Source organism: Coturnix japonica, chromosome 2, assembly GCF_054131305.1.
Source record: "Coturnix japonica strain WE chromosome 2, WE-NBRP24, whole genome shotgun sequence".
Taxonomy (NCBI): domain Eukaryota; kingdom Metazoa; phylum Chordata; class Aves; order Galliformes; family Phasianidae; genus Coturnix; species Coturnix japonica.
Genome location: NC_140664.1, coordinates 15,705,063 through 15,727,142, shown reverse-complemented (window position 1 = coordinate 15,727,142; position 22,080 = coordinate 15,705,063). Strand labels below are relative to the sequence as shown.

The 22,080-nt window shown below is 41.8% G+C and overlaps 2 protein-coding genes across 12 annotated transcripts in view; one reads left to right on the top strand and one right to left on the bottom strand.

Annotated features, from left to right (window-relative positions):
* The first annotated feature begins 16 nt into the window (after nucleotides 1-16).
* On the top strand, nucleotides 17-16,995 carry EBAG9 (estrogen receptor binding site associated antigen 9). Of its 7 annotated transcripts, none has more exons than XM_015856116.3 (8): nucleotides 17-173; nucleotides 4,620-4,788; nucleotides 6,117-6,214; nucleotides 9,947-10,025; nucleotides 10,167-10,325; nucleotides 11,813-11,920; nucleotides 12,892-12,983; nucleotides 16,456-16,995. In XM_015856116.3, the coding sequence occupies exons 3-8, from the start codon at nucleotides 6,132-6,134 to the stop codon at nucleotides 16,574-16,576; spliced, it is 642 nt and encodes a 213-aa protein (XP_015711602.1). In that variant the 5' UTR covers nucleotides 17-173; nucleotides 4,620-4,788; nucleotides 6,117-6,131; the 3' UTR covers nucleotides 16,577-16,995. The 7 variants fall into 7 exon arrangements, with proteins under 7 accessions (XP_015711602.1, XP_085393185.1, XP_015711601.1 ...); XM_085537059.1 differs by having other exon boundaries at nucleotides 9,901-10,025; XM_015856115.3 differs by lacking the exon at nucleotides 4,620-4,788.
* Nucleotides 16,996-18,501: 1,506 nt separating this feature from the next.
* SYBU (syntabulin) overlaps nucleotides 18,502-22,080 on the bottom strand; it is a 42,455-nt gene continuing 38,876 nt past the window's right edge. For all 5 annotated transcript variants that reach the window (XM_015856112.3, XM_085537056.1, XM_085537057.1 and 2 more), the window contains one exon: nucleotides 18,502-20,563. In XM_015856112.3, coding sequence (XP_015711598.2) covers nucleotides 19,471-20,563 — 1,093 coding nt within the window. In that variant the 3' untranslated portion in view covers nucleotides 18,502-19,470. The remainder of the gene's footprint in view (nucleotides 20,564-22,080) is intronic.

Below are 22,080 nucleotides of genomic sequence, written 5' to 3'. Positions count from 1 at the left end.
CGGAAGGGGCGGCCTCGTCGCCCGGGTGACAGGAGGCCGACATGGCGGCGCGGGAGGCTGAGGCGCAGCGCTGCGTGCCGAGCTTTGAATGAAGGGCGGCCGGAGGCTGCGGGAGTGGCCGCCTTGGCCCCTGGCGCTCCGCGCCTCCCGGAGAGCCCTACACGCCGGGGCAGGTGAGCGCGGGGAGCTTCCTTCGCCGCCGGGTGCCCGTTTCCGCCTCGGTGCCGGAGGGCCCGGCCTGGTCGCCTTCCCGCTGCGGGGCCGGCCCTCTCGGTCCTTCCTAAATAACGCCTTCCAGCGCTCCGATGTCCCGGCTCCGGGGCGGTGCTGCCGCCGGGTCTCGTTTAGCGGTGTCTGCCCGGCTGGGCCTGGGGAACGCGGGGCCCGCGGCTGCCCGTGCGGCTCCCTGTTGGTCAGGGGGCTGGAGCACCTCCCCTATGAGGACAGGCTGAGGGAGTTGGGTTTGTTCAGCCTGGAGAAGAGAAGGTTGCGGGGTGACCTCATTGCAGCCTTTCAATACCTGAAGGGAGCTTACTCCCAGGAGGGGAGTAAACTCTTTGAAAGGGCTGATAATAGCAGGACTAGGGGAAATGGTTTTAAGTTAAAAGAGGGAAGATTTAGGTTGGATGTTAGGGGGAAGTTCTTCATTAGGAGAGTGGTTAGGCCTGGGAACAGGCTGCCCAGGGAGGTTGTGGATGCCCCGTCCTTGGAGGTGTTCAAGACCAGGTTGGATGGGGCCCTGGGCAACCTGATCTAGTAAATGTGTATGTTTGGTGGCCCTGCCAGGCAGGGGGGTTGGAACTACATGATCCTTGAGGTCCCTTCCAACCCGGATCATTCTGTGATTCTGTTGGAGGCCGGGACCAACGTGAGGGTCGTGGGAGGTCTGGCAGCCCGTTAAAAGTAAAGGAAGCGTCCTGTCAGGGCTGCGGGGTTTAAATCGTTCGTCATTGGAACTGCAGAGCCTGGAGCTGCCTAGGCTGAAGTTTACCTTTATTCCTACTGGCTAACAACTCTCATAAAAAATAATGAGGAAGTTGTATGGTATGGCTTTTTAAAGGGCTGCAAATCTCTGAAGGACACACAGAAGTAGATTGCTCCCACCTGAATTCTGCTGGATCCAGGAAAAGCTCAGCCCTGGTTTCGTCTGTGGGCTACGGGGTCACTTCTGGTTGTGAGTTTGTGATGCCTCATTTCAGCATCTGATGAGAAACAACATGGCTGGTGCTTTATTCTTGTTGTGTATACACTGGGAATAGCAGTGAGCTGTGTGAAGGTTTCTTCAAGCTGTCCTGTCTTGTGTATCTCAATTGTAAATAGTTGGTGCTTGGAGAGGAAGGGTTGAAATGAGTGGTCTTACTATAGAGTTTTTATTGCTCTAGGAGTCGTAGATCTAACAAAGTTTAAGCTCGTCACTGTTAAGAGTGTCTAGGAATAGTTTAGAAATGGCCAACACATCCTGGTTCTCTGTCTTAAATTAGAGAGACAAAACTTAGTTTTGGCATCTTCTGCAGCTCCTGGTAGTCTTGAAATATCTTCTTGGGCTTGAACACCTTGGATGATTGTCTCACTCCTATTAATCGTAGGCATATTAATCTTCTCTCCTAGCTTTCTCATAATTTCTAGTTTGGTGTGCTTGCACTGGAAGATAGAACATCAGTGTTAAGACTGCATTTTCTATAGGACAGCCATCTAACTGCACGTAGGCAGATAGAGGAGATATTTCCTGTTTGTTTTTTACCTTTGGGTTCTGCTTCTCTCTTTATTGCCATAGTAGCATGACTACAAGATTGGCTCACGTTGCCATATGGTCAGTCAATTTATCACAATGAAAGGTAAAGTCAGTATTTTCCCTTCTGCCTCAGTGTTCCCAATATTATGTTTCTGTATAAAGCAATTAAAAAAATCTTGAGTTTGTGTCTCCTTGTAAACCTACTTGGTCATCTCTGGGCTGGTGTGGTGAGACTTTGTACAACATGGACTTTGAGAGATACTATCCTTGCCACTGGAACTGTCCTAATAACCATACTTGATTTTTACTGGTTGATTGTTCTAGTGAAAACATTGTGGTTCAGTGATGCTCTTGTGGTTTTGGTGCTGACACCTGTGAGCGCTCAAGGGCATGCTAGTCTTTTGTGTGAGGAAATGGTCGTGTTTTGCTTAAGGAGTGTGGAGCTTTTTTATGGTTACTGATGAAGTTACACAGTTGATGGGAGAAACATTCAGTTTCAGTGGAGTTATTTTTAATTTAGACTCTTTCCCTTGGTTAATTATCTTTATTATTGCGACTAAATGCTGCTGTTTCCAAGCTGTCTTCATTCTAGACTTGCAGATGAGCTGATGTGAGAGATAGTGCAACGTATTCACAAAGCAGTGGTAACTGAAGGTAGAACTCCCGTTCTGGCCATCTCAAAACCTGTTCTCAAACTCCTCTATGAAAACAGAAGGCACAGCTGTTCATGTTTTTTTGCTGTTCATAGGACTGTGTTTAGCCAATGTGTCAAAACAACCCACAGGTTGGACATGCCTGGTTAAAGTAGTATTTGTGTGCGTGTAATTAGGTATAAAAGAGGAAGTGCTACTGAAGCCAACAAGGTGCTTGTTGTATAGTGATGGCTGATGGGGAAACTTGTTTATTGTGCTTTGGTTGCCTAATGGCTGGGCTGTGTGTGCCTTTTTAGCAGTAGGAGGCAGTATGAGCTGTGTGAGTCAAACTGCTGCTAAGCTGGAGAACTACAAAACTGTTGCACTGATTGCTAATATTAGTTAGGATTCGTGATTTAAGTATTAGTATCTTTCAGTACAAAAAAGACAGGGATCTCTTGGAAAGAGTCCAGCGAGGGCCACTAAGATGGTGAAGGGCCTGGAACATCTCCCCTATGAGGAGAGACTTCGGGAACTGGGTCTGTTTAGCCTTGAGAAAAGAAGGCTGAGAGGGGACTTGATCCAGGTTTATAAATACCTGAGGTGTGGGAGCCATAGCGGTGAGTCTGGTCTCTTTTCAGTAGTGCATGGGGATAGAACTAGGGGCAATGGGATGAAAGTACACCATAGGAAGTTCTGCATGAATGTACGGAAGAACTTCTTTACAGTGAGGGTGACGGAGCACTGGAACAGGCTGCCCAGGGAGGTGGTGGAGTCTCCTTCTCTGGAGATATTCAAGACCCGCCTGGATGCCTACCTGTGTGACATGGTGTAGGGAGCCTGCTTTGGCAGGGGGGTTGGACTCGATGATCTCTAGAGGTCCCTTCCAACCCCTACAATTCTGTGATTTTGTGATCTTTTTTAATTGGAGCTTAAAAGTTCAGTTGACAGTAAGTCTAATAAACATTATACGTGAGAAGCAATCGTGATAATGGGAGGAGGAAGGCTCTATCCCATTTTACCAATGGGGAGGTGAGGTGTGAAATGCACAGAGCTGTGTCAGGCTGACAACTCAATCAGGTTTTCTGAATTTTAGTCTGGTGTTTTACCTTTGTCTCCATCTGTTAAGAAACGTTCCAGGATTCTTGCTGGAGTGCTGCCAGTCTGTGTTCTTTGTGCTGTACGTGGCTTTGTGTCTTTCCAGTGCTGGAAGAAGGCTGACAACAGAAAGAGAATGAACACTCTTGTTTTACTTGATGAGTCTAATGTCATTGTATCAGACGTATTCAGTTTGCGCCAAGCTCAGAAAATACAAAGGTTCCTTTTACCTTTGTGTTTGTCTGTTGTGTCTGAATATGAAATGATTGCTCTTTTAATTTTAGGTAGTGCTGTCCTTAGAACAATAGTCCAAATGCTTTAAGTGCTATTTTACACCCAGATGCCTGGATATAATGCTACTTGTCCTAATCTGTAACCAACTAGTTGGTTTAAGATTTGTTTTACATAGCTTTTAACATATAGCTGTTGTTAATTCATACTTACCACTTTGTATCTTAATTAGCCATATAAAAGCTAGATGCATTGATAAAAGGACTTTTTAAAGCTCAATGATATTACTGTGTCTAGTTATTCTTTTTGTTGCCAAAACTGGGAGTCTGACAACTTCCATTGTTGCAGCATTGAAGTATATGGGGAAGCTACAATTAAAGTTCAGAGAAGAGGAAGGCAAATGGTACTTTCTGTCTTGAAGGGCTTGGTGCTGCTGTAGTTGAAGTGAAATGCAGCTCAAACATGAGGACAACACATGGTTGTGTCTCTGTCCCTCTTGTTCAGCACAACTGAAGATAGCGATGGTATCTTGCTGAACAGACACATGGGTGATATTGGAAGTCTGTTGGTTCATGAGTAGAAATGCCCTGAGAAAAATCCACTGATTTGTGATGACTAATTCTTGTCAGCAGTCAACTTTCTCCTGAGCTACAGCTTGATAGTATAGACTATAATTTAGTGGTTACTTAGATGCTTCAGCCTTCGGTTCTACAGCAAAAGGGCCCATTTATTTGGTAGCAACCCTGTATAATTTTTCCGTAGCAGTAATTCCTCTTCTGGGCTGTATGAGAAGTAATATTTCTAGTACCATATTACTACAGTGTTTAGTGCTAGTTAAGATACCTAGCAATTGAGCATCAATAAAATAAATCTAAGCTCTGTAAAGCTCACAAATACAATTATGTACATTTTAATAAAATCCTCAGGACAATATTGGAGCAGCCAATGATCCACCTTCCTGACTTCCTAACATAAAGCCTGGAATAATAAAAGTGATTTAAATGCCATAGCGTATTTGAAATCAAGCTGAACTTCCATGGAATGCTCATGGCCTGAGGAAAATGTCACAGGGCTGCCTTGTCTTCTCACCAGGAGGTATGTTAAACTTGCAAGAGAAAATGTTGTTACAAGTGTAGCTGTATGTAATTAAAAGCTATTTGTGAAGCGTAATCTCTTTCTTGCTCTGAAACATTCAGTTTTAAAAGAGAAAAAGGGAATCCTTATTTAAGCGATCTTTGGATATTATTCCAACTTGTTCTGCACCTGCTTGAAGGGATCTGTTAAAATAAATGCAGTATATCGAGTTTAAATTATCTAGATTATCAAAATGACACTTAAAAATAGCAGCCAGCATAAGTGGTTCCAGCCCAAGATCAATTTTTGCTTGTCTGAGTCGCCCAGCATTATCTAGTTTGGCACAGGATCACTGATGTATTTAGGGGATTAATTTGTGCTGTAGTGCATGTGGGATGAACAGAATCCATCACTTCTGATGAGTTTTTCAATGACAGTGGTAGCTAAAATAGAGAGTTTGGTCCAATTAAAATAACTGTAAATTTTAAGCCACCTGTTCAGAGTTTTCACTCAGTGTTGTTTTCCTAGGCAAGACTTGGTTAAGGAAGTATGAGCTTTTTACTGACCATAATTCTTTTCTCCTTGTATTGTTAGTGTCTAAAGTACATCGGGTGTACAGTCACTGCCATTGATAGCAAGCACTTCTCCTTCAAATATATCTTCAGTTGTATCTTTAGCTATCATTGCCTGCAGTGTCCTTAAAGGCTGTGTTCATTATGTGCTTATATTATTTATATAAGCCTTTTATACAAGCCTTTCAAGGCTTGTGGAAGGGCTTGGAGACTATACCCTATGAGGTGAGGCTGAAGGAACTGGAGCTGTTTAGTCTGGGGAAAAGGGGGCTGAGGGGAGACCTCATTGCTCTCTTCGAATATCTGAAAGGTGCTTACAGTGAGGGCTGGTCTCTTCTCACTGGTGACAGGTGACAGGACAAGGGGAAATGGCCTCATGTTGCACCAGGGTTGGATATCAGGAAAAACTTCTTTACAGAAAGGCTTGTTAAGCACTGGAATAGGCTCACCAGGTTGGTGGTTGAGTCACCATGCCTGGATGTGTTTAAGAGCCATTTGGATGTGCTCAGGGACATGATTTAATGGAGGGTTGTTAGAGTTAGGGTGCTATGCTTAGGTTGGACTTGATGATCTTGAAGGTGTTTTCCAACCTGAGCAATTCTATGATTCTATGAGATGTCCAGATAGAAGACAATGTTCCAGAAACATTTTTCCTTATTTGGCAGTAATGTACCTTCACAGAATGCTCCCTGTTTATCATCAGCTAAGGAAATGGGCTTTAAGGACTGTGTAAAGATGTATAATGTGCTACATCTAACTTTTTTTTTTCTTTTGCAGGAAGGGTTTCTCACCATGGCCATAACACAGTTTCGGCTCTTTAAAATCTGTACATGCCTGGCAGCTGTGCTTTCTTTTATTAAAAAGTTAATATGCAGGTAAACGTGTCTTAATTTGATTACCTTTTTCTGTTTTAATGACAGATTCTTTCCCTTTTCCTTCTCCATAGTGCACACACCTCTTTTCCTAATTCTGATTTTGTTGCTAATTATGAAACAATTCAGACATAGAAAACAAGTCAAATTCGTTCTTTAGTCTGCATATTCCTTTGGAACTCAAGAGTCTGCGTAGTGCAGTTGTGAGTCAGTGTGTTTTGGGTTATATTAGCTCTAATGATTAATGTTTTCTGAATAGCTGTGACAGGGTTTAAAAGTTGCCTTTTAATGCAATCCTGTGTCAAATGAATAAAAATTGTTCTCCAACTTTTAAAAAGTATTCATTAAGTGGTATTTTGTTTCATAGTAGTTCAGTTAATGGCTGCATCCACCCAGGCATCGGTCAGTGGACTTTCTTTATAAATGTAGCTGATTCTCATCCTGCTTTGACAAGAAACAGTTTATTGAGACTTCTGGGTTCCTCTGCCTGTTAAAGATTCATTCGGATGTTTGGAGGACAGTGTTTAAAGTTCAAAAGACATTTTTTTTCTCCCTCTGTTTTTGTACTGAAATTGCCTTATTCCTTAGGACAGTAAGCAAAACCACTTAGTGTCCTTCTGAGTTGTAAGCTCACGAATACAGAAGTGCAGTGTCTTGAAGCATTAAAAAAAAAAACAAAACACCAAGATTTATCATTATATAGGGTTCAACAGGAAGCTTTCATTCATTCCAGCTCTCTTGAAGTTTTAGAAAGATAATTTTAATGCTGCATACAACTTCATACATGTTAACTTTAGTCTTGTAATTTGAATTCCAAGGTAAATTAAGAATGCTGGCCTTTCAAGTTCTTAAAGAAGTAAAAACACCGAGCTTCTACAGTATATTGACCTTTACTGAGAGCGTGACTTGTTTATAAGCACAGCTGTTTAGTAGATGTAATGACAGTACTTTCTTCTTTTCCAATTTCTGAGTGATTATCGTAATTGAAATGAGCAGGTGAGGAAGTGTTTGGGCGTGAAAAATAACAATTAGTTCAAAGAATGAGACATTCAGAATGTTTACATAGGCAAGTAAGTGGATCAAGTTGTTTCAGTCCATCAACCACAGATATTTTTCCATTTTCATGTCAGCTGTGGAGCATAGTTCGGTAAATCCCGTTTTCTTGTAATGCACCCTTCCTTCTGAGTGTACCTGATAGCCAGCAAATGTGATTGAATGAAATGTGCATTTTAATTAGGTGGATGTGAGCTAGTAACTATTTGGATTGAATATTTTGAGTTAGTTCTTAATTTTAGCAAGTGCTTGCGGAGATTCTTCATGTTTCTAGTCAGCATCAAACATGGATGCTGCTGAGTAGTAAGGGTAAACAAAACCAAGAAAGGCTGAAACATTTGACCTTCAGAGCACTAATCAGAATCTTTCTAATGTTGTTTGGGAGGCAGCTGTTCCTATGAGCACAGCATGCCCTTCCTGCAAGGGGGAATGTAGTTATGTAGCCTTCTTCATTGCTGCTGTGTGTAGCATACTCTCTCTTAAGTTGTGAAACAGAAATTGCTTCTTCCCTCCTTCATCCTTGTCAGTGTTATCATTTTGGCTAGATTGGTGTTATAAACCACTAGTTGGAGCCACTAGCTTGACTTCTGCATCATTTCAGTAGGGAGCTGTATCAGCTGAAGTGCTGGCTTAGAAGTGTGACAAGCGTGTTGTACAGGTTTAAAGGAGGATGTTTCCAGATGTGATTTCCTATAGAGACATCAACAGAATCAAGTCAGCCTAAGAATCAGAACTTCCTGGTGTGTTTGAGGGGTTTTTGTTTTTCCTCTCATCATGTAACTATTGGAGAAGATTAAAGTGGATCTCATATGTTTGCATATGTAAAGGCAAAGAGGCCAAAGGAAAAATTAAACAGGCAGAAAAATGCATTGCTGTTGACACAACGTTGTTGTTGCAGTAGTAGATTACCATTTGTGTGAAGACATCATTTTTAACAAGGACATCATCTAGAAATGATGTTTAAATTTGTTTGCCAAAGTAATATTTTTATTAGGAACCTGCTCGGGGATTGAATCTGTGTGCATACTACGTAGCATGGAATTTAGACTGTACTCTCTCTTGGTTGGTCATAGCTTTTCTATTCTACATTTGTTTTTATTTCTTAATGTAGGCGAGACTTTAAGACTGCTAGTTATCTGTAAGCTTCAGACCAAAGCAATTATGAGGGCTGCTCTGAAAGTAATGCCTCTTATTTTATTATATTGGCCCACAATGTCAGAGGTGGGTGTTGGTTATACAGCAGTAGAGGCTGAACCTTCCCACCAATATCCCTTTAGATGCTGTTGCTGTGTGACAGATGGCAGCAGAGGGGCACTCTTGACAAAATGGTGTCTGACATGGAAGTGTGTGTAGAGCAAAGGTGTGACACTGAGTTCCCACAAACAGAAGAAATGGCACCCACTGACATTCTTCAACACTTACAGAACACTTATGGGGGTCAAAGAGTGGTTATGAGCTCAGTAAGGCAGCGTGTGATGCATTTCAACAGTGACATCAGTGGCAGTGGGTCACCTCCCCTGGTGCAGATTTTTGTTAGTGTGGCATTCAGGGTCTTGTTTGTTACTGATGACAAAGAACAGCTGATGATGGTGACTACATTGATAGTATTTTGTAGCTGAGAATTTTCTCTATTGGGTAGTGTTATCGTGCTCTTTGTTTCTGTTGTGTTACTATAAAGATTTTCAGGAACTTTGGTAGATGAAATTATGCTGGGTTCCGCTTGAGAAAACCCTTGTGTTTCAGCTTGTCTTTACTCCTAACCTATGTCAGCTTGAAATAACAGTTACTAAATGGGCTGGAGTAGCATCTGATCTTTCTTATGGGAGATTCTGTTGAGCCTAAAGTAGGAAAAATGATAATCCTACCTAACTCACCAGTATACAGTAGAGCAATTGCATGCAATTCAGCTCTTCTAACATGATGGTGGAATGTTCTGTGTTGGTAAAAACTATGAGTATGATTTCCAAATGTTAGCTTCCCTGCAGGAGTAGCAATAATCACATCTTCACTCTTCAATGATAATCTTGTTATGGGAGTTTGCACTTTCAGGGTCAGAATTTCATTCTCTTGCGTTATAAGGTTTTAAAACATAGCAAATTTCTGCTAGGAATATTTTAGGTTACTGTGATCCTTCAGTATTGCCATTAAGGAAATACCTGCATCTTTTATTAGCAATACATTAGTGTTTGTTTTCAATTAAAATTATTTGATACAATTTGCTGGAAGAACACTCTTGAAGTAAATGTACTGAACAGAAGCTGTTGACTTGCATAATATTGTGCTATCTCTGTTTGGATTCTAAAGGAAAAAGTGTTTTAGAGGGGCTTAAAATGAAGCAACTCAAAAAGCAGTTTATTAAACACTGATCAGTAGAAGTATCTCTCAACGGATTAAATGTGTTCCTTTTCAAACAGTCCAGAAACAAAGTGGAAGCAACTCTTAAAGAAATATGAACATGACATTACACTTTGATATTCTTGTGAACATGGATTAGTTTAGGAATGAAATTCCTTTGTTTCGCAGTCTCTGACTAGCAGTTAATGGTGGGATAGTTTAAGCACTGAATGTTTTAGCCATGGCTGCAGTAGTGCTGTTCTCAGACTCCCTTTTTTTTTTTTTTTTTTTTTTAAACTTAGTGCTCATGTTTTCAGAGCTTGGAGGAATCCTACATTTGTCTTTCAGGTCTGGAAGAGGGCGAAAGTTAAGTGGAGACCAAATAACTTTGCCAACAACAGTGGATTATTCATCCGTTCCCAAACAGGTAATTGCTTCAGTGGTAGGTGACTTAATCACTTTAAGTGATTGTTTGTTATGCCAGTCCTACTGTCTCAGCAGGATATAATAATTGCAAATAATATTCTTACTTGCAAATAATGTTAGCTTTTACTGTTCGCTTCTGCAGCCAGAAGTAGAAGACTGGTCTTCGTGGGATGAAGATGCACCTACCAGTGTGAAGATTGAAGGTGGCAATGGTAATGTGGCGGCTCAGCAAAATGCTGTGGAACAAATGGAACCTGATTATTTTAAAGATATGACACCAACTATAAGAAAAACTCAAAAAGTAGGTATAGAGCTTTCAATTGTACTTACAGAGGGCTTTAAGATAGGCTATAAGTAAATTGGCAGCCTACCTACATTGCTTCAGACAAAACTGTGCCACCTTGTTGAAGTGAGGATCCTAATCTAACCCAGCCACTTAAAGTGCTGATTCTGACTGAAATGTGATTCTAGTTTGTGTTTATGTCTTTTGTTTTAATGCTCTTGGAAATTTATTAGGAACTTCATAGTCTGAGTGTTATGGGAAGTATAAAGGTGAAAACCCTCAACTCACTTCTAGTTCGGAAAATAAAAGCACTGCACTAAGCTACCTTTCATACCTTTCAGTTATTTCAGTTATTTCAAAGTAGATATTTTGTGTCCTGCTCGTATTGATGTTTTGACATAGGAACTCTGCTGCTTCAGAAACCAGCAGTTGTTTTGCCAGATGTTGAGGCAAACGGTATTAGGGAGCTGGTATTTCAAAACAGTTTGCTCTTCGTAGATCAGATTTTGCTAGGGAAGCAGGACTGAAGGGTGTCTGCACAGTAGCATCCATGCTATGAACCTTTTTATTTTGTTTCTGTGTTGAAATCTTCTAGTTAGATACATATGGGTCTTTTAGTGGTCGAAAAACTTTTTGCGCCAGAACAAGCTGCCCAGAGTGGTTGTGCAGCCACCTTCGCTGGAGGTTTTTGTAACTCAGCTGCATAAACCTGAGCTGGTGATGCTTTGAACAGGATGATGGACTGGAGACCTTCTAGGTCCCTTCCAACTTTGATTCTCCTGAGCTTCTATGAACTGAGATGACACTTACCAGCTTGTTTCATTTTGCCTATTTTAACTTTCTGCTGCTTCTAGAAGACATAGATCCCCAATTTCTTTTACTGTACGCACACTCATACCTGTGGGTAAGTGCATGTCTTGAGGTCAAGACAGATCAGGGAAACATGGTCTTAGCAATCATGCTGCTTGTTAACATCCCTTTCAGGAGGAGCACTAGTGCTCATTTTTCTGCCAAATTAGTACAGAGCTTTACCAGTCGATAGGATAGCAAGTTGCATTTTGAGTCTTGAAGCTTAGGTTGTCCGCACAGCAGTGCTGTTGATGAACCTGAGATAGCTTGTGTCCTCAAACAGTATAGTTGTTCAGAGAGTGCTACGCTCAAACGTAGTATCTTACTTTGACCAATCATGGAAGTGGGGCTTCTCCAAGGAGTGTCTTATATAGTTAGTAGCTCATGAATACTGATGAGATGTGGCAACTGAATCTTGTTTTGTGCCCTTTCTGTGTTTTAATGCAGTCTTTTTTCATGTGACTTAAGAAAGAGCTAGTGGGGTGTCTTGTGCATTTTTTTTTCTCCTGCTTGCAAGTTGATTCAACTGTACAGCTTCCAGAACCTGAGCAGATTTGAGACAGCTTGGCCTTTATGGGCACAGGCCTGTGTGATCACCAGGGAATCTTTGACCTATCTCTTTTCTTTTTTTTTTTTTTCTTTTTGTTTTTCTCCAGATAGTTATTAAAAAACGAGAGCCTTTAACTTTTGGAGTTCCAGAAGGAAACACAGGATTCTCTAGCAGATTAGCAGCTACACAAGATATTCCTTTTATTCACCAGTCTGTAAGTGCACTCAAAAATATTAATCTGTTCTTCGACAGGTAAATGACTGTTCCTTAGGAGAAGGAATGGTCTGTCTAAGAATAGTCTGCATTGTGGGGAGCAAAAGGAATAGCTGTGGAATAAAATAAACTCTTTTTAAATTGAGTATTTGGTTCAAAGTAATGAGTGGTCGACCTAATTCAAATTCTAATTAACTTTCTCTTTTGTGAAGCTTAACAGATGAATGGTTAAAAATTAGGAAGCTTTCAAGTGCCTGTTTACTAGCAAATGTTCTAAATCAATGGGCTGTACATTATTTGGACTTTACACAGTAAGTTCCTAGCAAAAAAAGTAGGAGTCTTTTTTCTAGGAAGCCTCTGAGTTATCTTAGCTTTGTAATCCTGTACCCATTTTTAACCTTCTCCTTCTCCCTTTTCCTTCTGTACAGTTTGTCTTTGGAAAGTCTTCTAGTTTTACTCCTTACCAGATAACATCTAGAGGTGCTCACTTTCTTCTGCCTTCTTTAACAGTGTTTTGTTTAAGACATTGGACAAAAGATCCAGGCAGAAAGCAGTACAGAATGATCGTAGTGCTTTCTTGGACAGTCATAATGAAAATAAGTCAGGACAGGATTTTGTTGAAGAAAAACATCACTCAGAGGATGGTGGGCAAACATGGATATACATGTTGGTTTGTCTATGCAACTTCCATGCCATCATGCCATTCAACTTTTAATGCCATCTGTTTAACTTCTCCTTCCTAAAAATGCACTGTAGTGCTTCCTTCTTTCCATTGATCACCAGTAAGAGAGTCTAAAGATTTATGCTAAAGATATGAAGGCAAAAAATCAGTTTTACGACAGGGAATAACACATAGGTGATAATCTAAGGTATCTCAAATATTTCTGGAAGATTGAAGCATCAAGGTTAAAAATAAGTGTTTTTTCCACTTTTTTTGTCCGTGTTGCTAGAACTTCTCTTGTTTTGTTTCAGCCTGAACTGGGAGACTTGGATACTTGGCAAGAAAACACTAATGCCTGGGAAGAAGAGGAAGATGCTGCCTGGCAGGCAGAAGAAGTTCTTAGGTAACTGAAAATCATGTAGAACCACATAAACGTTTTTATGTTGAAGAATCAAGTGCAGTATTTGTGATAATACTTCTCTAGTTCTGTGTGTCTCACAAAACTAATGTGAGTAGCTCATCTGTTTTCTTTTTCTGTTTGCTTTTCCCTTTTAAGAACTTGAAAGAGTACAGTGGTAACAAGATACAGATTGGATTTAAGCTAATTTCACACAATGATTTGAATTGGCAGTGAATTCTGTTAATCTGTTTTATTTCAAGCTTTAATATATAGTAATATAACAGTGAAAGTTATGGGATATCTGGATGATGTTTTTTTTTGGGGTTGTTTTTCTTCTAAGGACTGCCTTTTCCTGTCAGGAACAACAGCAGGCAAAGTAAGATCTTTAGTGTCAGAAGTGCAGTCCACTGAGGCTATGGTGGTGCACTAGACATAGTCAATGAAAGATAATAAAAAATCCTGCTTTCTTGGACTGGGAAATGAAATAACATTTGCTGTCTGTTGAGGCTGCATTGTATTTTAGTGAAATCTTGCTATGTTCTGTTTAAGATTTGTTTTTTAGGCTATAAGAACAAGTGATTAAGCTTTCCCAAGCACAGACTTGTCTTAGAGAATTTACCTAGTACTAATAATCTAGTATGTACATGTGTCAGTGTATTTCTCGAGTGATAAATTGTCTGCATAGTTGATTTTCATGAAATGGCCAAAGGTATTTTGTTTGCCAGTGGTCATGTTCATGCTCTAGAATACCGAGTGAGAGGGCCCACTTAAGGGGAAAACCCGTCTGCTATTCCCATGTAACTCTGTTTTTCAAATTTCTCATTTTTATTACTGAAAGGCTTCAGTTCAAGTTGTGAACTTTCAGACTTCCTACTCTGCCCCACTAAATTGTATCGAACTTCACTTGCTTTAGCAGGGTGGTTTACATGTCAAACATTTCAGGTATACGGAGCATGCTTAGATCTGTCTGTTTTGCATCTTTCTTGGCCTGCAGTGAATGGCTACCTCAGTACAGCTGATGATGGTTGAGTTCATCCCAGCTGTGTGAAGCAAAACCTTTGTTCTATTCGCAACACACTGAGTGTTTTTCTTTAGCTGAGGAAACGCTGGCTGATTTTTAGCAAGATTGGTAGGAAATACCTCCTGGGTTTACAGTCTGTCTTGCAGTAGAAATATGTGGTGTAATTAACATCAGAGTTTAACACATAACTTTAGTACGTGACAGCCCTGGTTCTGTTTTTCAACAGACTGTAGTAAGGAAGTGATCTCAAGTCTATTCTTAATGCTGAGAGACTTGAGTCTTGATCTACAAAATGATCTGAGGATTTCAGGCTGCTGTTTAGTGACCAGTGTTCCTGATCCTCCACAGCGGTAATGCTGACTCCAACAGTGCTTCCTGAGAATGGAATGAGTGTGGGTCTGTGCGTGTGGAGGGAGGACATGAGGTTCTCTGTTCGCTAGCTCTGTCTGGGTAACTGTTGGTGCTCAGTATACAGAAGTGTCTTAGAGTGGAATCATTTTTGTATAGCAGTAGAGTGCTGCGCAACCACGCCAAAATATGCTGAGGTGTGTTAATAGCAGGGAAAACTGTACCTCTGGCATTCTCTGTGGTGACTTGATACACGTGGCCATCTAGGCCTTAAAGGCCATCTAGTCCAACCCAATGAACAGACACACCAAAACTTGCTGAATTTCTTCATTTGGAGCCAAGTGAGTCAGTTATGGCTGTAGTTTGTCTTAGGCTTTTTATTGAGAGATGATCTCAAGAGGTAGTAACTTCACGTTGAAAACAAGTAGGAAGTTTGGAATAGAGATCGGTGAAATAGGGAGCAGTAGAAAGGTAATCACCCTGTGGTACACTGCATGTAGTTATTTTTGGTGACCTCCAGCAGAAGGTCTCCACTCATTTGAACTCAAGTCTAGTAAAATTACTCAGCCTGCAGAGGGCATGGTAACCTCATGCAGGAATCTGTGTAGCAATCTGTGTTGTACAGTTCATGGTGGTGGGGAAGAAGCATAATCTGCTGTGACTCCTTACTTTGCAACAGCAAATGCATAGAATTGCTTTGCATTTCATGTGGCTCTAATTTCACTGTATCTATGTGATTCTTCCCTTCTGACTGGGAGGTGTAGATCTTGATGTAAATTACTCGCTTCTTCCATGGCAGCAGGGCAGATTATTAGAGAACAGGAGTACTTTTAGCAGTTAACTTAATAGCAGTCCCCTTCCTTCTACCACTGTCAAACACAATAATAATATGTAGTCTTTGTTACTGAAATATTTTGATGTTCTTTGTGCTCAATTTGTCCGTAACTGAAAATCTACCAAAGCAGGTTGTCTCAGTGCAGGGCAGCTTTAAATTTTGTGTTTTACACAGTTGAATAGGTGTGTACAGCTAACAGATTTGAAAGTAAACTCCTTATCCCTCTATCTATTAGATTTCTTTATTCTCTTTCATTGAACTGTTCTTTATTCTTACCAAACCTTTATTAAGTTCATCCTTTCCCAATCAATGATGCTTTCATTCTTCATATTTTTATTTATTTTTTTTAATAATTAAGTCACACTGCAAGCAGCTTGGCCATTGTTTTCTCTAATAAAGAGGTTGTTGACTCCATGCCACTCAGTAATGTGTTGTAGCTGTGGAGGATGGAGGCAGGTTGTCAACTTCTCTTTTTCCTTTTTCTGTTCCTCACTCTTGGAAGGGAAGTAGAAATTGGAAACTGGTTTCTTTAGATGGATTCTCTGACCTGGCAACTTCCAATGTTTGCTGTACAGCATTATTTCTTATTCCTGCTATAAAATTATACACAACTGAAGACTTTCTTATTATTTTCTACTTCCTTAAAGGCTATTGTTTATATACGTATTGAACAATAGAGCACAATACAAATCCTGAGCATGTGAAAGGGAATATTAAGTAACCTCATCTGGTCACAAGGAACACATCTGTAGCAGCTGTGTATAAAAAAGATGGCTGCAGGTGCTTCTGCTGGCGAAAAGGCGGGGCACAAACTTCATGTTCTGGGTTGAATCGTGTTGATCTGAATTTGAAAAAAATGGTTAATTTTATTATTAGACAGATCATCTGGATAGGGAGCTAGGAGATATGGTTTAGTGGTTTTCTGTAGGTATGGTAAAGGGAGGATGGTTGGACTAGATGATCTTGTAGGTCCTTTCCAACCTTGTGATTCTATGGTCTTCCTAATTAGTTCTAGTCTGATACGTGCACTAATTCACTTCATCTTTGAGAATCGTTGCTTTTAGATTGTGAAGTATTTTGAAGAAATACTACTGTCTAAGCATAGATTATCCTGAGAAAAGGACTTGAGTGTGACGAAGTACTGACTCTTCTGAGACTAACTACAGTTGGCTGAGGCTCTGTTCTTTATTAGTTACAATAATGTATTTATTGACTACGCTGAAAATTGGATTCCTTTTCTTCAGCAGTTCATTTTTTTTCTCTAATTACAGACAACAGAAGTTAGCAGAAAGGGAAAAAAGAGCAGCAGAACAACAACGAAAGAAAATGGAGAAAGAGGCTCAAAGGTTAATGAAAAAGGAACAGAACAAAATTGGTGTAAAACTCTCCTAACAGTAACCAGGCATCGGTGGAAGGATCCTGCCTCTACAACATGCATATTGGTATTAATTTAAGTATTTCCAGGACTTCAACACGCTGCTTGGTTTCAGAGCATTCTTCAAGTCATCTTGGAAGCCAGAATTCTCCCAAAGTATCTTGAACTACTAATGGGTAGTTCTTCAAGGGGAAAAAAACCACACACACAGAATCATGCCTTGATGGAATGAAATTTCCTACAGTAATTCTATTCCAGTACCCTTCTTTGCAGCAAACATGATTGAGCAAAACTGATTGAGAGACTTTCTTAATGAACAGCTCGAGCCTAGGGAAAAGAATGTAAATATTTCGTGGTGGGGAACCTACTGTATTGTCTGTGCTTACCCGAAACATGTAATTAAACAGTTTTAAAGAACCCTTTGCTTCCTACCTGATATGAGTGTCTGCTTTTTCCTTTCTTTTTTTTACTAGAAGTATTTATAAGAAGCAAAACCTTGTTATGGATGACCCTAAGTGTACTCCTGGTAGCGCGTGCTTTGGTGGAGGACGGGTTGCAGATGAGCGCTTAATTGGATTTCACATCTCTTTGTCACTTGCAGCTTCCTGTGCTGCCGTGTCTACTGACAACACCGCAGGCAGCAGCACTGCTGCACCACAGTAGTGCGTTCTGCTCATCTTGTTTCAAAGGCTGATATTGTGAGCAGAGGGGAGTGATTCATTTCATTTGTGTTGGAATTTTGCATTTCTAGCACACTGCTTTACTTCCTACTTTTGGTAAAAATATAGACTTCATACTCATTGCGTAGGTAGTGTAACTGGGGGGGAAAAAGTCTTCATATTAATAAAGCTAGTGTGGAAATTCTTGGTTCTGTTACCAGTGTTTCTCAGATTCCTTCTGCCTTGGCAGAGAGCTGAATGAATGCTGGGTAAAGATCAGAGCAGGGTTTGTACCAGTTGTGTTGGGAGCTGTGCAGCCTCTCCCTGAATGTAGCTGAATGCTTTCTCAGAACAGCACAAGGTGTTTCTAAAAGCTGGAAGCAACTTTTATATTGTTGTACTGTTAATTCTGGCTTTTAAACAGGACGTTTAACAAAGCAGTGCTGCTAAATGGGGCCTGCAGTAGTGTGGCTGGAAATCAATTCAAGCTATCAGAATTTTAAACATAAACATGGAGAGATTTGTGCTGCTGAGGAATAATGCAGTACTGTTTGTGTGAAATGCATGGATGAAGGACACCTATTAATTTTAGCTCTTTTGTCTTACCTACATGCTGCCCCATCATTCCTCCTCCCTTGTGGCTTACTGGTAACAGCCTTCCTCCCAAAAGCTGCAAAGCAATGCACAGCACCATCAGGCCTCATGAGACCTCTTTGGTCTGGGCTGGGTTGCAGAGGAAACCTGCTTGCCTGTAGGTGACAATGAGGGGGCAGAGAGATTTCAGTGGCTGGAGGTTTGCATGGAGCCAACTCCGCTGCATCCACCTGCTGGCTGATGTTGCCTTCTCTTAGGAGCAGATCTCAAGTTTAGGGCATGGAGAGTTTATGACTTGAGGGCCACAGTGCATCTCAGTGTATACAGTGGGACTTTGTGGCTCTCAGCCATGTTACACAAAGCCTTCTAGGTTTCTATGAAATGCCAGGAAGCCTGATATGCTTCTGGAAGTGCAGAGATGAGAAGCTACAAGTTGGGATTGCATTGAGTTAATAATTAGATGGCTTGCTTCTATCAGCTGAGCAGGCAGCAGCTGCATCACTGACCCAGCACAGCCCTCTGTGCGGTGCTCCCTCTTGGGGCTGGGAGTAGTTCTCTCTTAAACTCTCTTCAGGATGCGGACAGTTCCTCATGCCTCTATATGGTGCCTCCTCCTGCTCTGCACGTGTGACATCCAGCTGAAATTGAGTATCTTTTAATAGCTTTGCTACAATAAAACACTCGAAAGATTTTGAACATTTCTAACATGCTTTACTGAACTTGTGGTTATAAAGGTAATTTACAGTAGAGCAGTTAAATAAACAATAAGTTAAAACACGATACATTTACAGATGGTGTTTCACAGGGCTCAAATGACTATCAGGTTCCAATACATTAAGACTCTAAAACAACATTACTATTCAAAGTGTATCCACGCCTATACTTATCGTCCTAACAGTTTCAAGACTCCCAAGAACTGGACATTTGGTTGCAGTCCGTATGCGCACAAGACTGGTGGAATGCTCAAGCAGTTGCAGGATTTAGAAGAGCACTACACAAGACAGGCATGAAGGATGTGCGGGAAGCTGTCAGGGAAATACATTTGTTTTCTTTAAATTGGATTGAAGCTTCAGACAACAAATGGCGAGCGCTAGCATGCTTTTTAGAGTACGTGTGTGGAACACTTAGTGGAAACGAGTCTCCGTGTTACTTAACACTGTAGTTTCACAAATGCTTTGTTACCGTTGCCTACAGAAATACCCCACCTTTTCCTGGCCTTTTGTTCCTATGTGCACCTCACGCTGCCCGTGAGGCACAGCGCAGTGTCTGTGCATTTGCACAGTGAACTGGCTGGGTAAAAGGGAGATGAAGGCTAACTCAGCCTTGAGGCTGTGCTAGCTCTTTGCTGTCCCTGATCCCCATTACTGTGTGGATGTGCTGGCCTGAGAAATACACCAGCAGAAGGAGGGTGACTGGGAGCAGGAAGACTACTTCTGTAGGTAGCAGTATTGGGTTATGTCAGTTAAAAACATTCTGCGGAACTACAGGGTTCAACCTTCTTCATTTGGAAACAAGGAACATGTTTTTGAACCGATTTATAGTGCAAATCAAGTATTCAAGAGCAAAACAATGGACTCTGCCATAATATACAATATCTCTTTGTATCTCTCATCCCCCTCTCTCTACCTCAGCCCATTGGTGCCCAGTGACAGTGGAATTTAGACTCTAATATTGAAGGCTGTACGACGCAATGAGTGCAGGGCCACCAGGCAGCACCCACGAAGCAACGCTCCAATATTGTAAATGGGATCTACTCCTCCTCTCTGAGTACTGAATGCCCACAGGACAGTGGGTACAACAGGGGCTGCTACAGCCAGGACATCTACAAGGAGACTTCCACTCCAGTGCCTCTGCATTATTCCTGTCTCAGAGGAAGTATTCACATACCCGAACACTTCATCACGCGTTTCCGTAAAATCAAGTTCTTTCATGACGTGATTTTCATCAACTCCGAAATCCAACTTTCTGCATGGAGACTCCATAGGAGACAAAAGGATAGCAGAGTTTGGATCACTTGGAGTTAAGTCCACTACTATAGCAGAATCACTGAAGCTTCCAGAAGAAAAATCACTCAATTCCTTCAGTGAGGAAGGCGGGCTCAGAGGAGAGACATCTTGAGATCCGAAGATGTTCTGAATGAGCCGCTCCACACTGAGGCTATATGGCACCACATCAGTCTGGACAGACTGTTCCACCATCACGATGCCGCTCCTCTCCTCCTTCCTAGGAGACGTTAGTTTTTCATCAGGAACACTTTCAAGCACCTCTTGATCCATGACAGAAATGAAGAAAGCTGGATCAGCCGACTCAACACATGCCGTGCTGAAAGTCTCTTGAAACGAATCATTCCCATTAGCTATGTCCTCATTTAGAAGCACCCCACTATCAACCTCCAAAGCTTGCTCCTCCGTGATGAGGGTGTCTGGCAACCTGGCATACAGTGCCAATGGCTTCCCTGGTGCGTCAGACACATCCTCATCCCGCAGAGAGCCATTCTGAGCCATCTCCATGCTGTGCAGCAAAGATTCCAGTTTCTTGTTCTGAATGTTTATGTCTATGAAATATTTCTGAATTCCTTTGTCTTTCTCCGCCAAGTTGTTCTTCATGGTTTCAATAACCTGCTTGAGTTGTTTAATTTCCTTTTTCGCTTCCTTGAGGGCCAGCTGTGCCTCCACACGATGACACTCTTCTTCAATCCAGTCTTCCCTCATGCGTCCTAGCTGAGCTTTGAGCTCTTCTATTTCAGTCTCCCTGTAGAAAGAGAAAAACGTAACACTTGTCTGACTGGTCAGTTAGTGCCAGCTAGTGGAGAGGCTACAAGGCACTGGGATGGCTGTAGAGATGCTCCAGAGAGGAGGCACGTTCCTCCAGGCACCACCAGCTGCCACTCCCAAGAGCTGTAGTTTGTCTGCCAAGACTTGCTGGCTGCTGACTGGGGGCACTGACCTCCACACACAGTCAGCAGACCTATGGCATGCTTGGGGGTTGTGATACAATCCTTGATATCTTGAGGTGCAAGTGGTGCTCTGTAGGTTAGATCTCATCAGCACAGAACCTGCACCTCTCCTACTGCCTTGCCCTGCAGGAACTGAGAAATGGCCTCCTGGGAAGCACATGCCAGCAGCTGTGTGAGTACAGCCAGAGCTGACGTTGATCTGATGAGGCAGGAAAGCTACACTCCTCAAAGACGCAGAGGCCGGGCTGTCCTCCACAGGACTGTGGGTTCCACGGGACTTAGCCTGGGAGGCCATTCAAATGCCCCTTCACTCCCACTTGGGTTGTCTGTGCTGGATATCTAGCTCTCAAAGCCCAGTTTTGCTCAAATACCATCTGTTGTTGTGTAATGCACATTGTCACTTCTTTCCTCAGCATCAATACAAAGAGCTCTTCAGAAAAATTGAATATAAGCAAGAAAAACACAAGTGGGCACACTGGTTTGTACAAGAACTTTTCTTTCATTACAGAAGAAGGGGCACATTTTGAAGTCATACTTCACTGACAAAGAATCACAGAATCACAGGTAGTATAAAGTAATGCGAATTTGCAGGGACAAAACTTTTATATATAAAAGGTATGATAATAAATCAGACTGATAAGAATCCCTTGAAAACATTTCACTAGGCAAATTCAAAGAAGAGGAAAGAGCCATTTTGATATATACGCTGCATGGTGCATGTTTACTGAGCAAACCAGGAAACCTGGAATACCTTAAAACAATCAAACAGATCATATTCTGAATCTACTACTTGAATCATTACAAGGTCAAGAAATCAGTAAAACTCTTTCTCTTCAACATCTTCATCAATGACACAGACGATGGCATCGAGTGCACCTTCAGCAAGTTTGCAGATGACACCAAGCTGAGTGGTGCCATCGATACACAGGAAGGAAGGGAAGCCATCCAGAGGGACCTGGGCAGGCTGGAGGAGTGGGCCCACGAAAACCTAATGAGGTTCAATAAGGCCAAATGCAGGGTGCTGCAGTTGGGTTGGGGCAACCCCAGGTATTTATACAAACTGGGTGAAGATCTTGAGAGCAGCCCCGCAGAGAAGGACTTTGGGGTCCTGGTGGAAGAGAAGCTGGATATGAGCTGGCAGTGTGTGCTTGCAGCCCTGAAGGCCAACTGTATTTTGGGCTGCATTAAAAAAGGGGTGGCCAGCAGTGAGAGGGAGGTGATTCTCCCTCTCTACTCAGCTCTTGTGAGGCCCCATCTGGAGTACTGCATCCAGGGCTGGGGTCCCCAGAGGGCTGGAGCACCTCTCCTATCA

Excerpts from the sequence above, each read along its gene's own strand:
- EBAG9 (XM_015856115.3), top strand. The coding sequence starts at position 6,132 with ATGGCCATAACACAGTTTCGGCTCTTTAAAATCTGTACATGCCTGGCA. Across the intron at positions 10,026-10,166 it reads ATTCATCCGTTCCCAAACAG|CCAGAAGTAGAAGACTGGTC; the intron begins GTAATTGCTTCA and ends TCGCTTCTGCAG. Across the intron at positions 11,921-12,891 it reads TTCCTTTTATTCACCAGTCT|CCTGAACTGGGAGACTTGGA; the intron begins GTAAGTGCACTC and ends GTTTTGTTTCAG.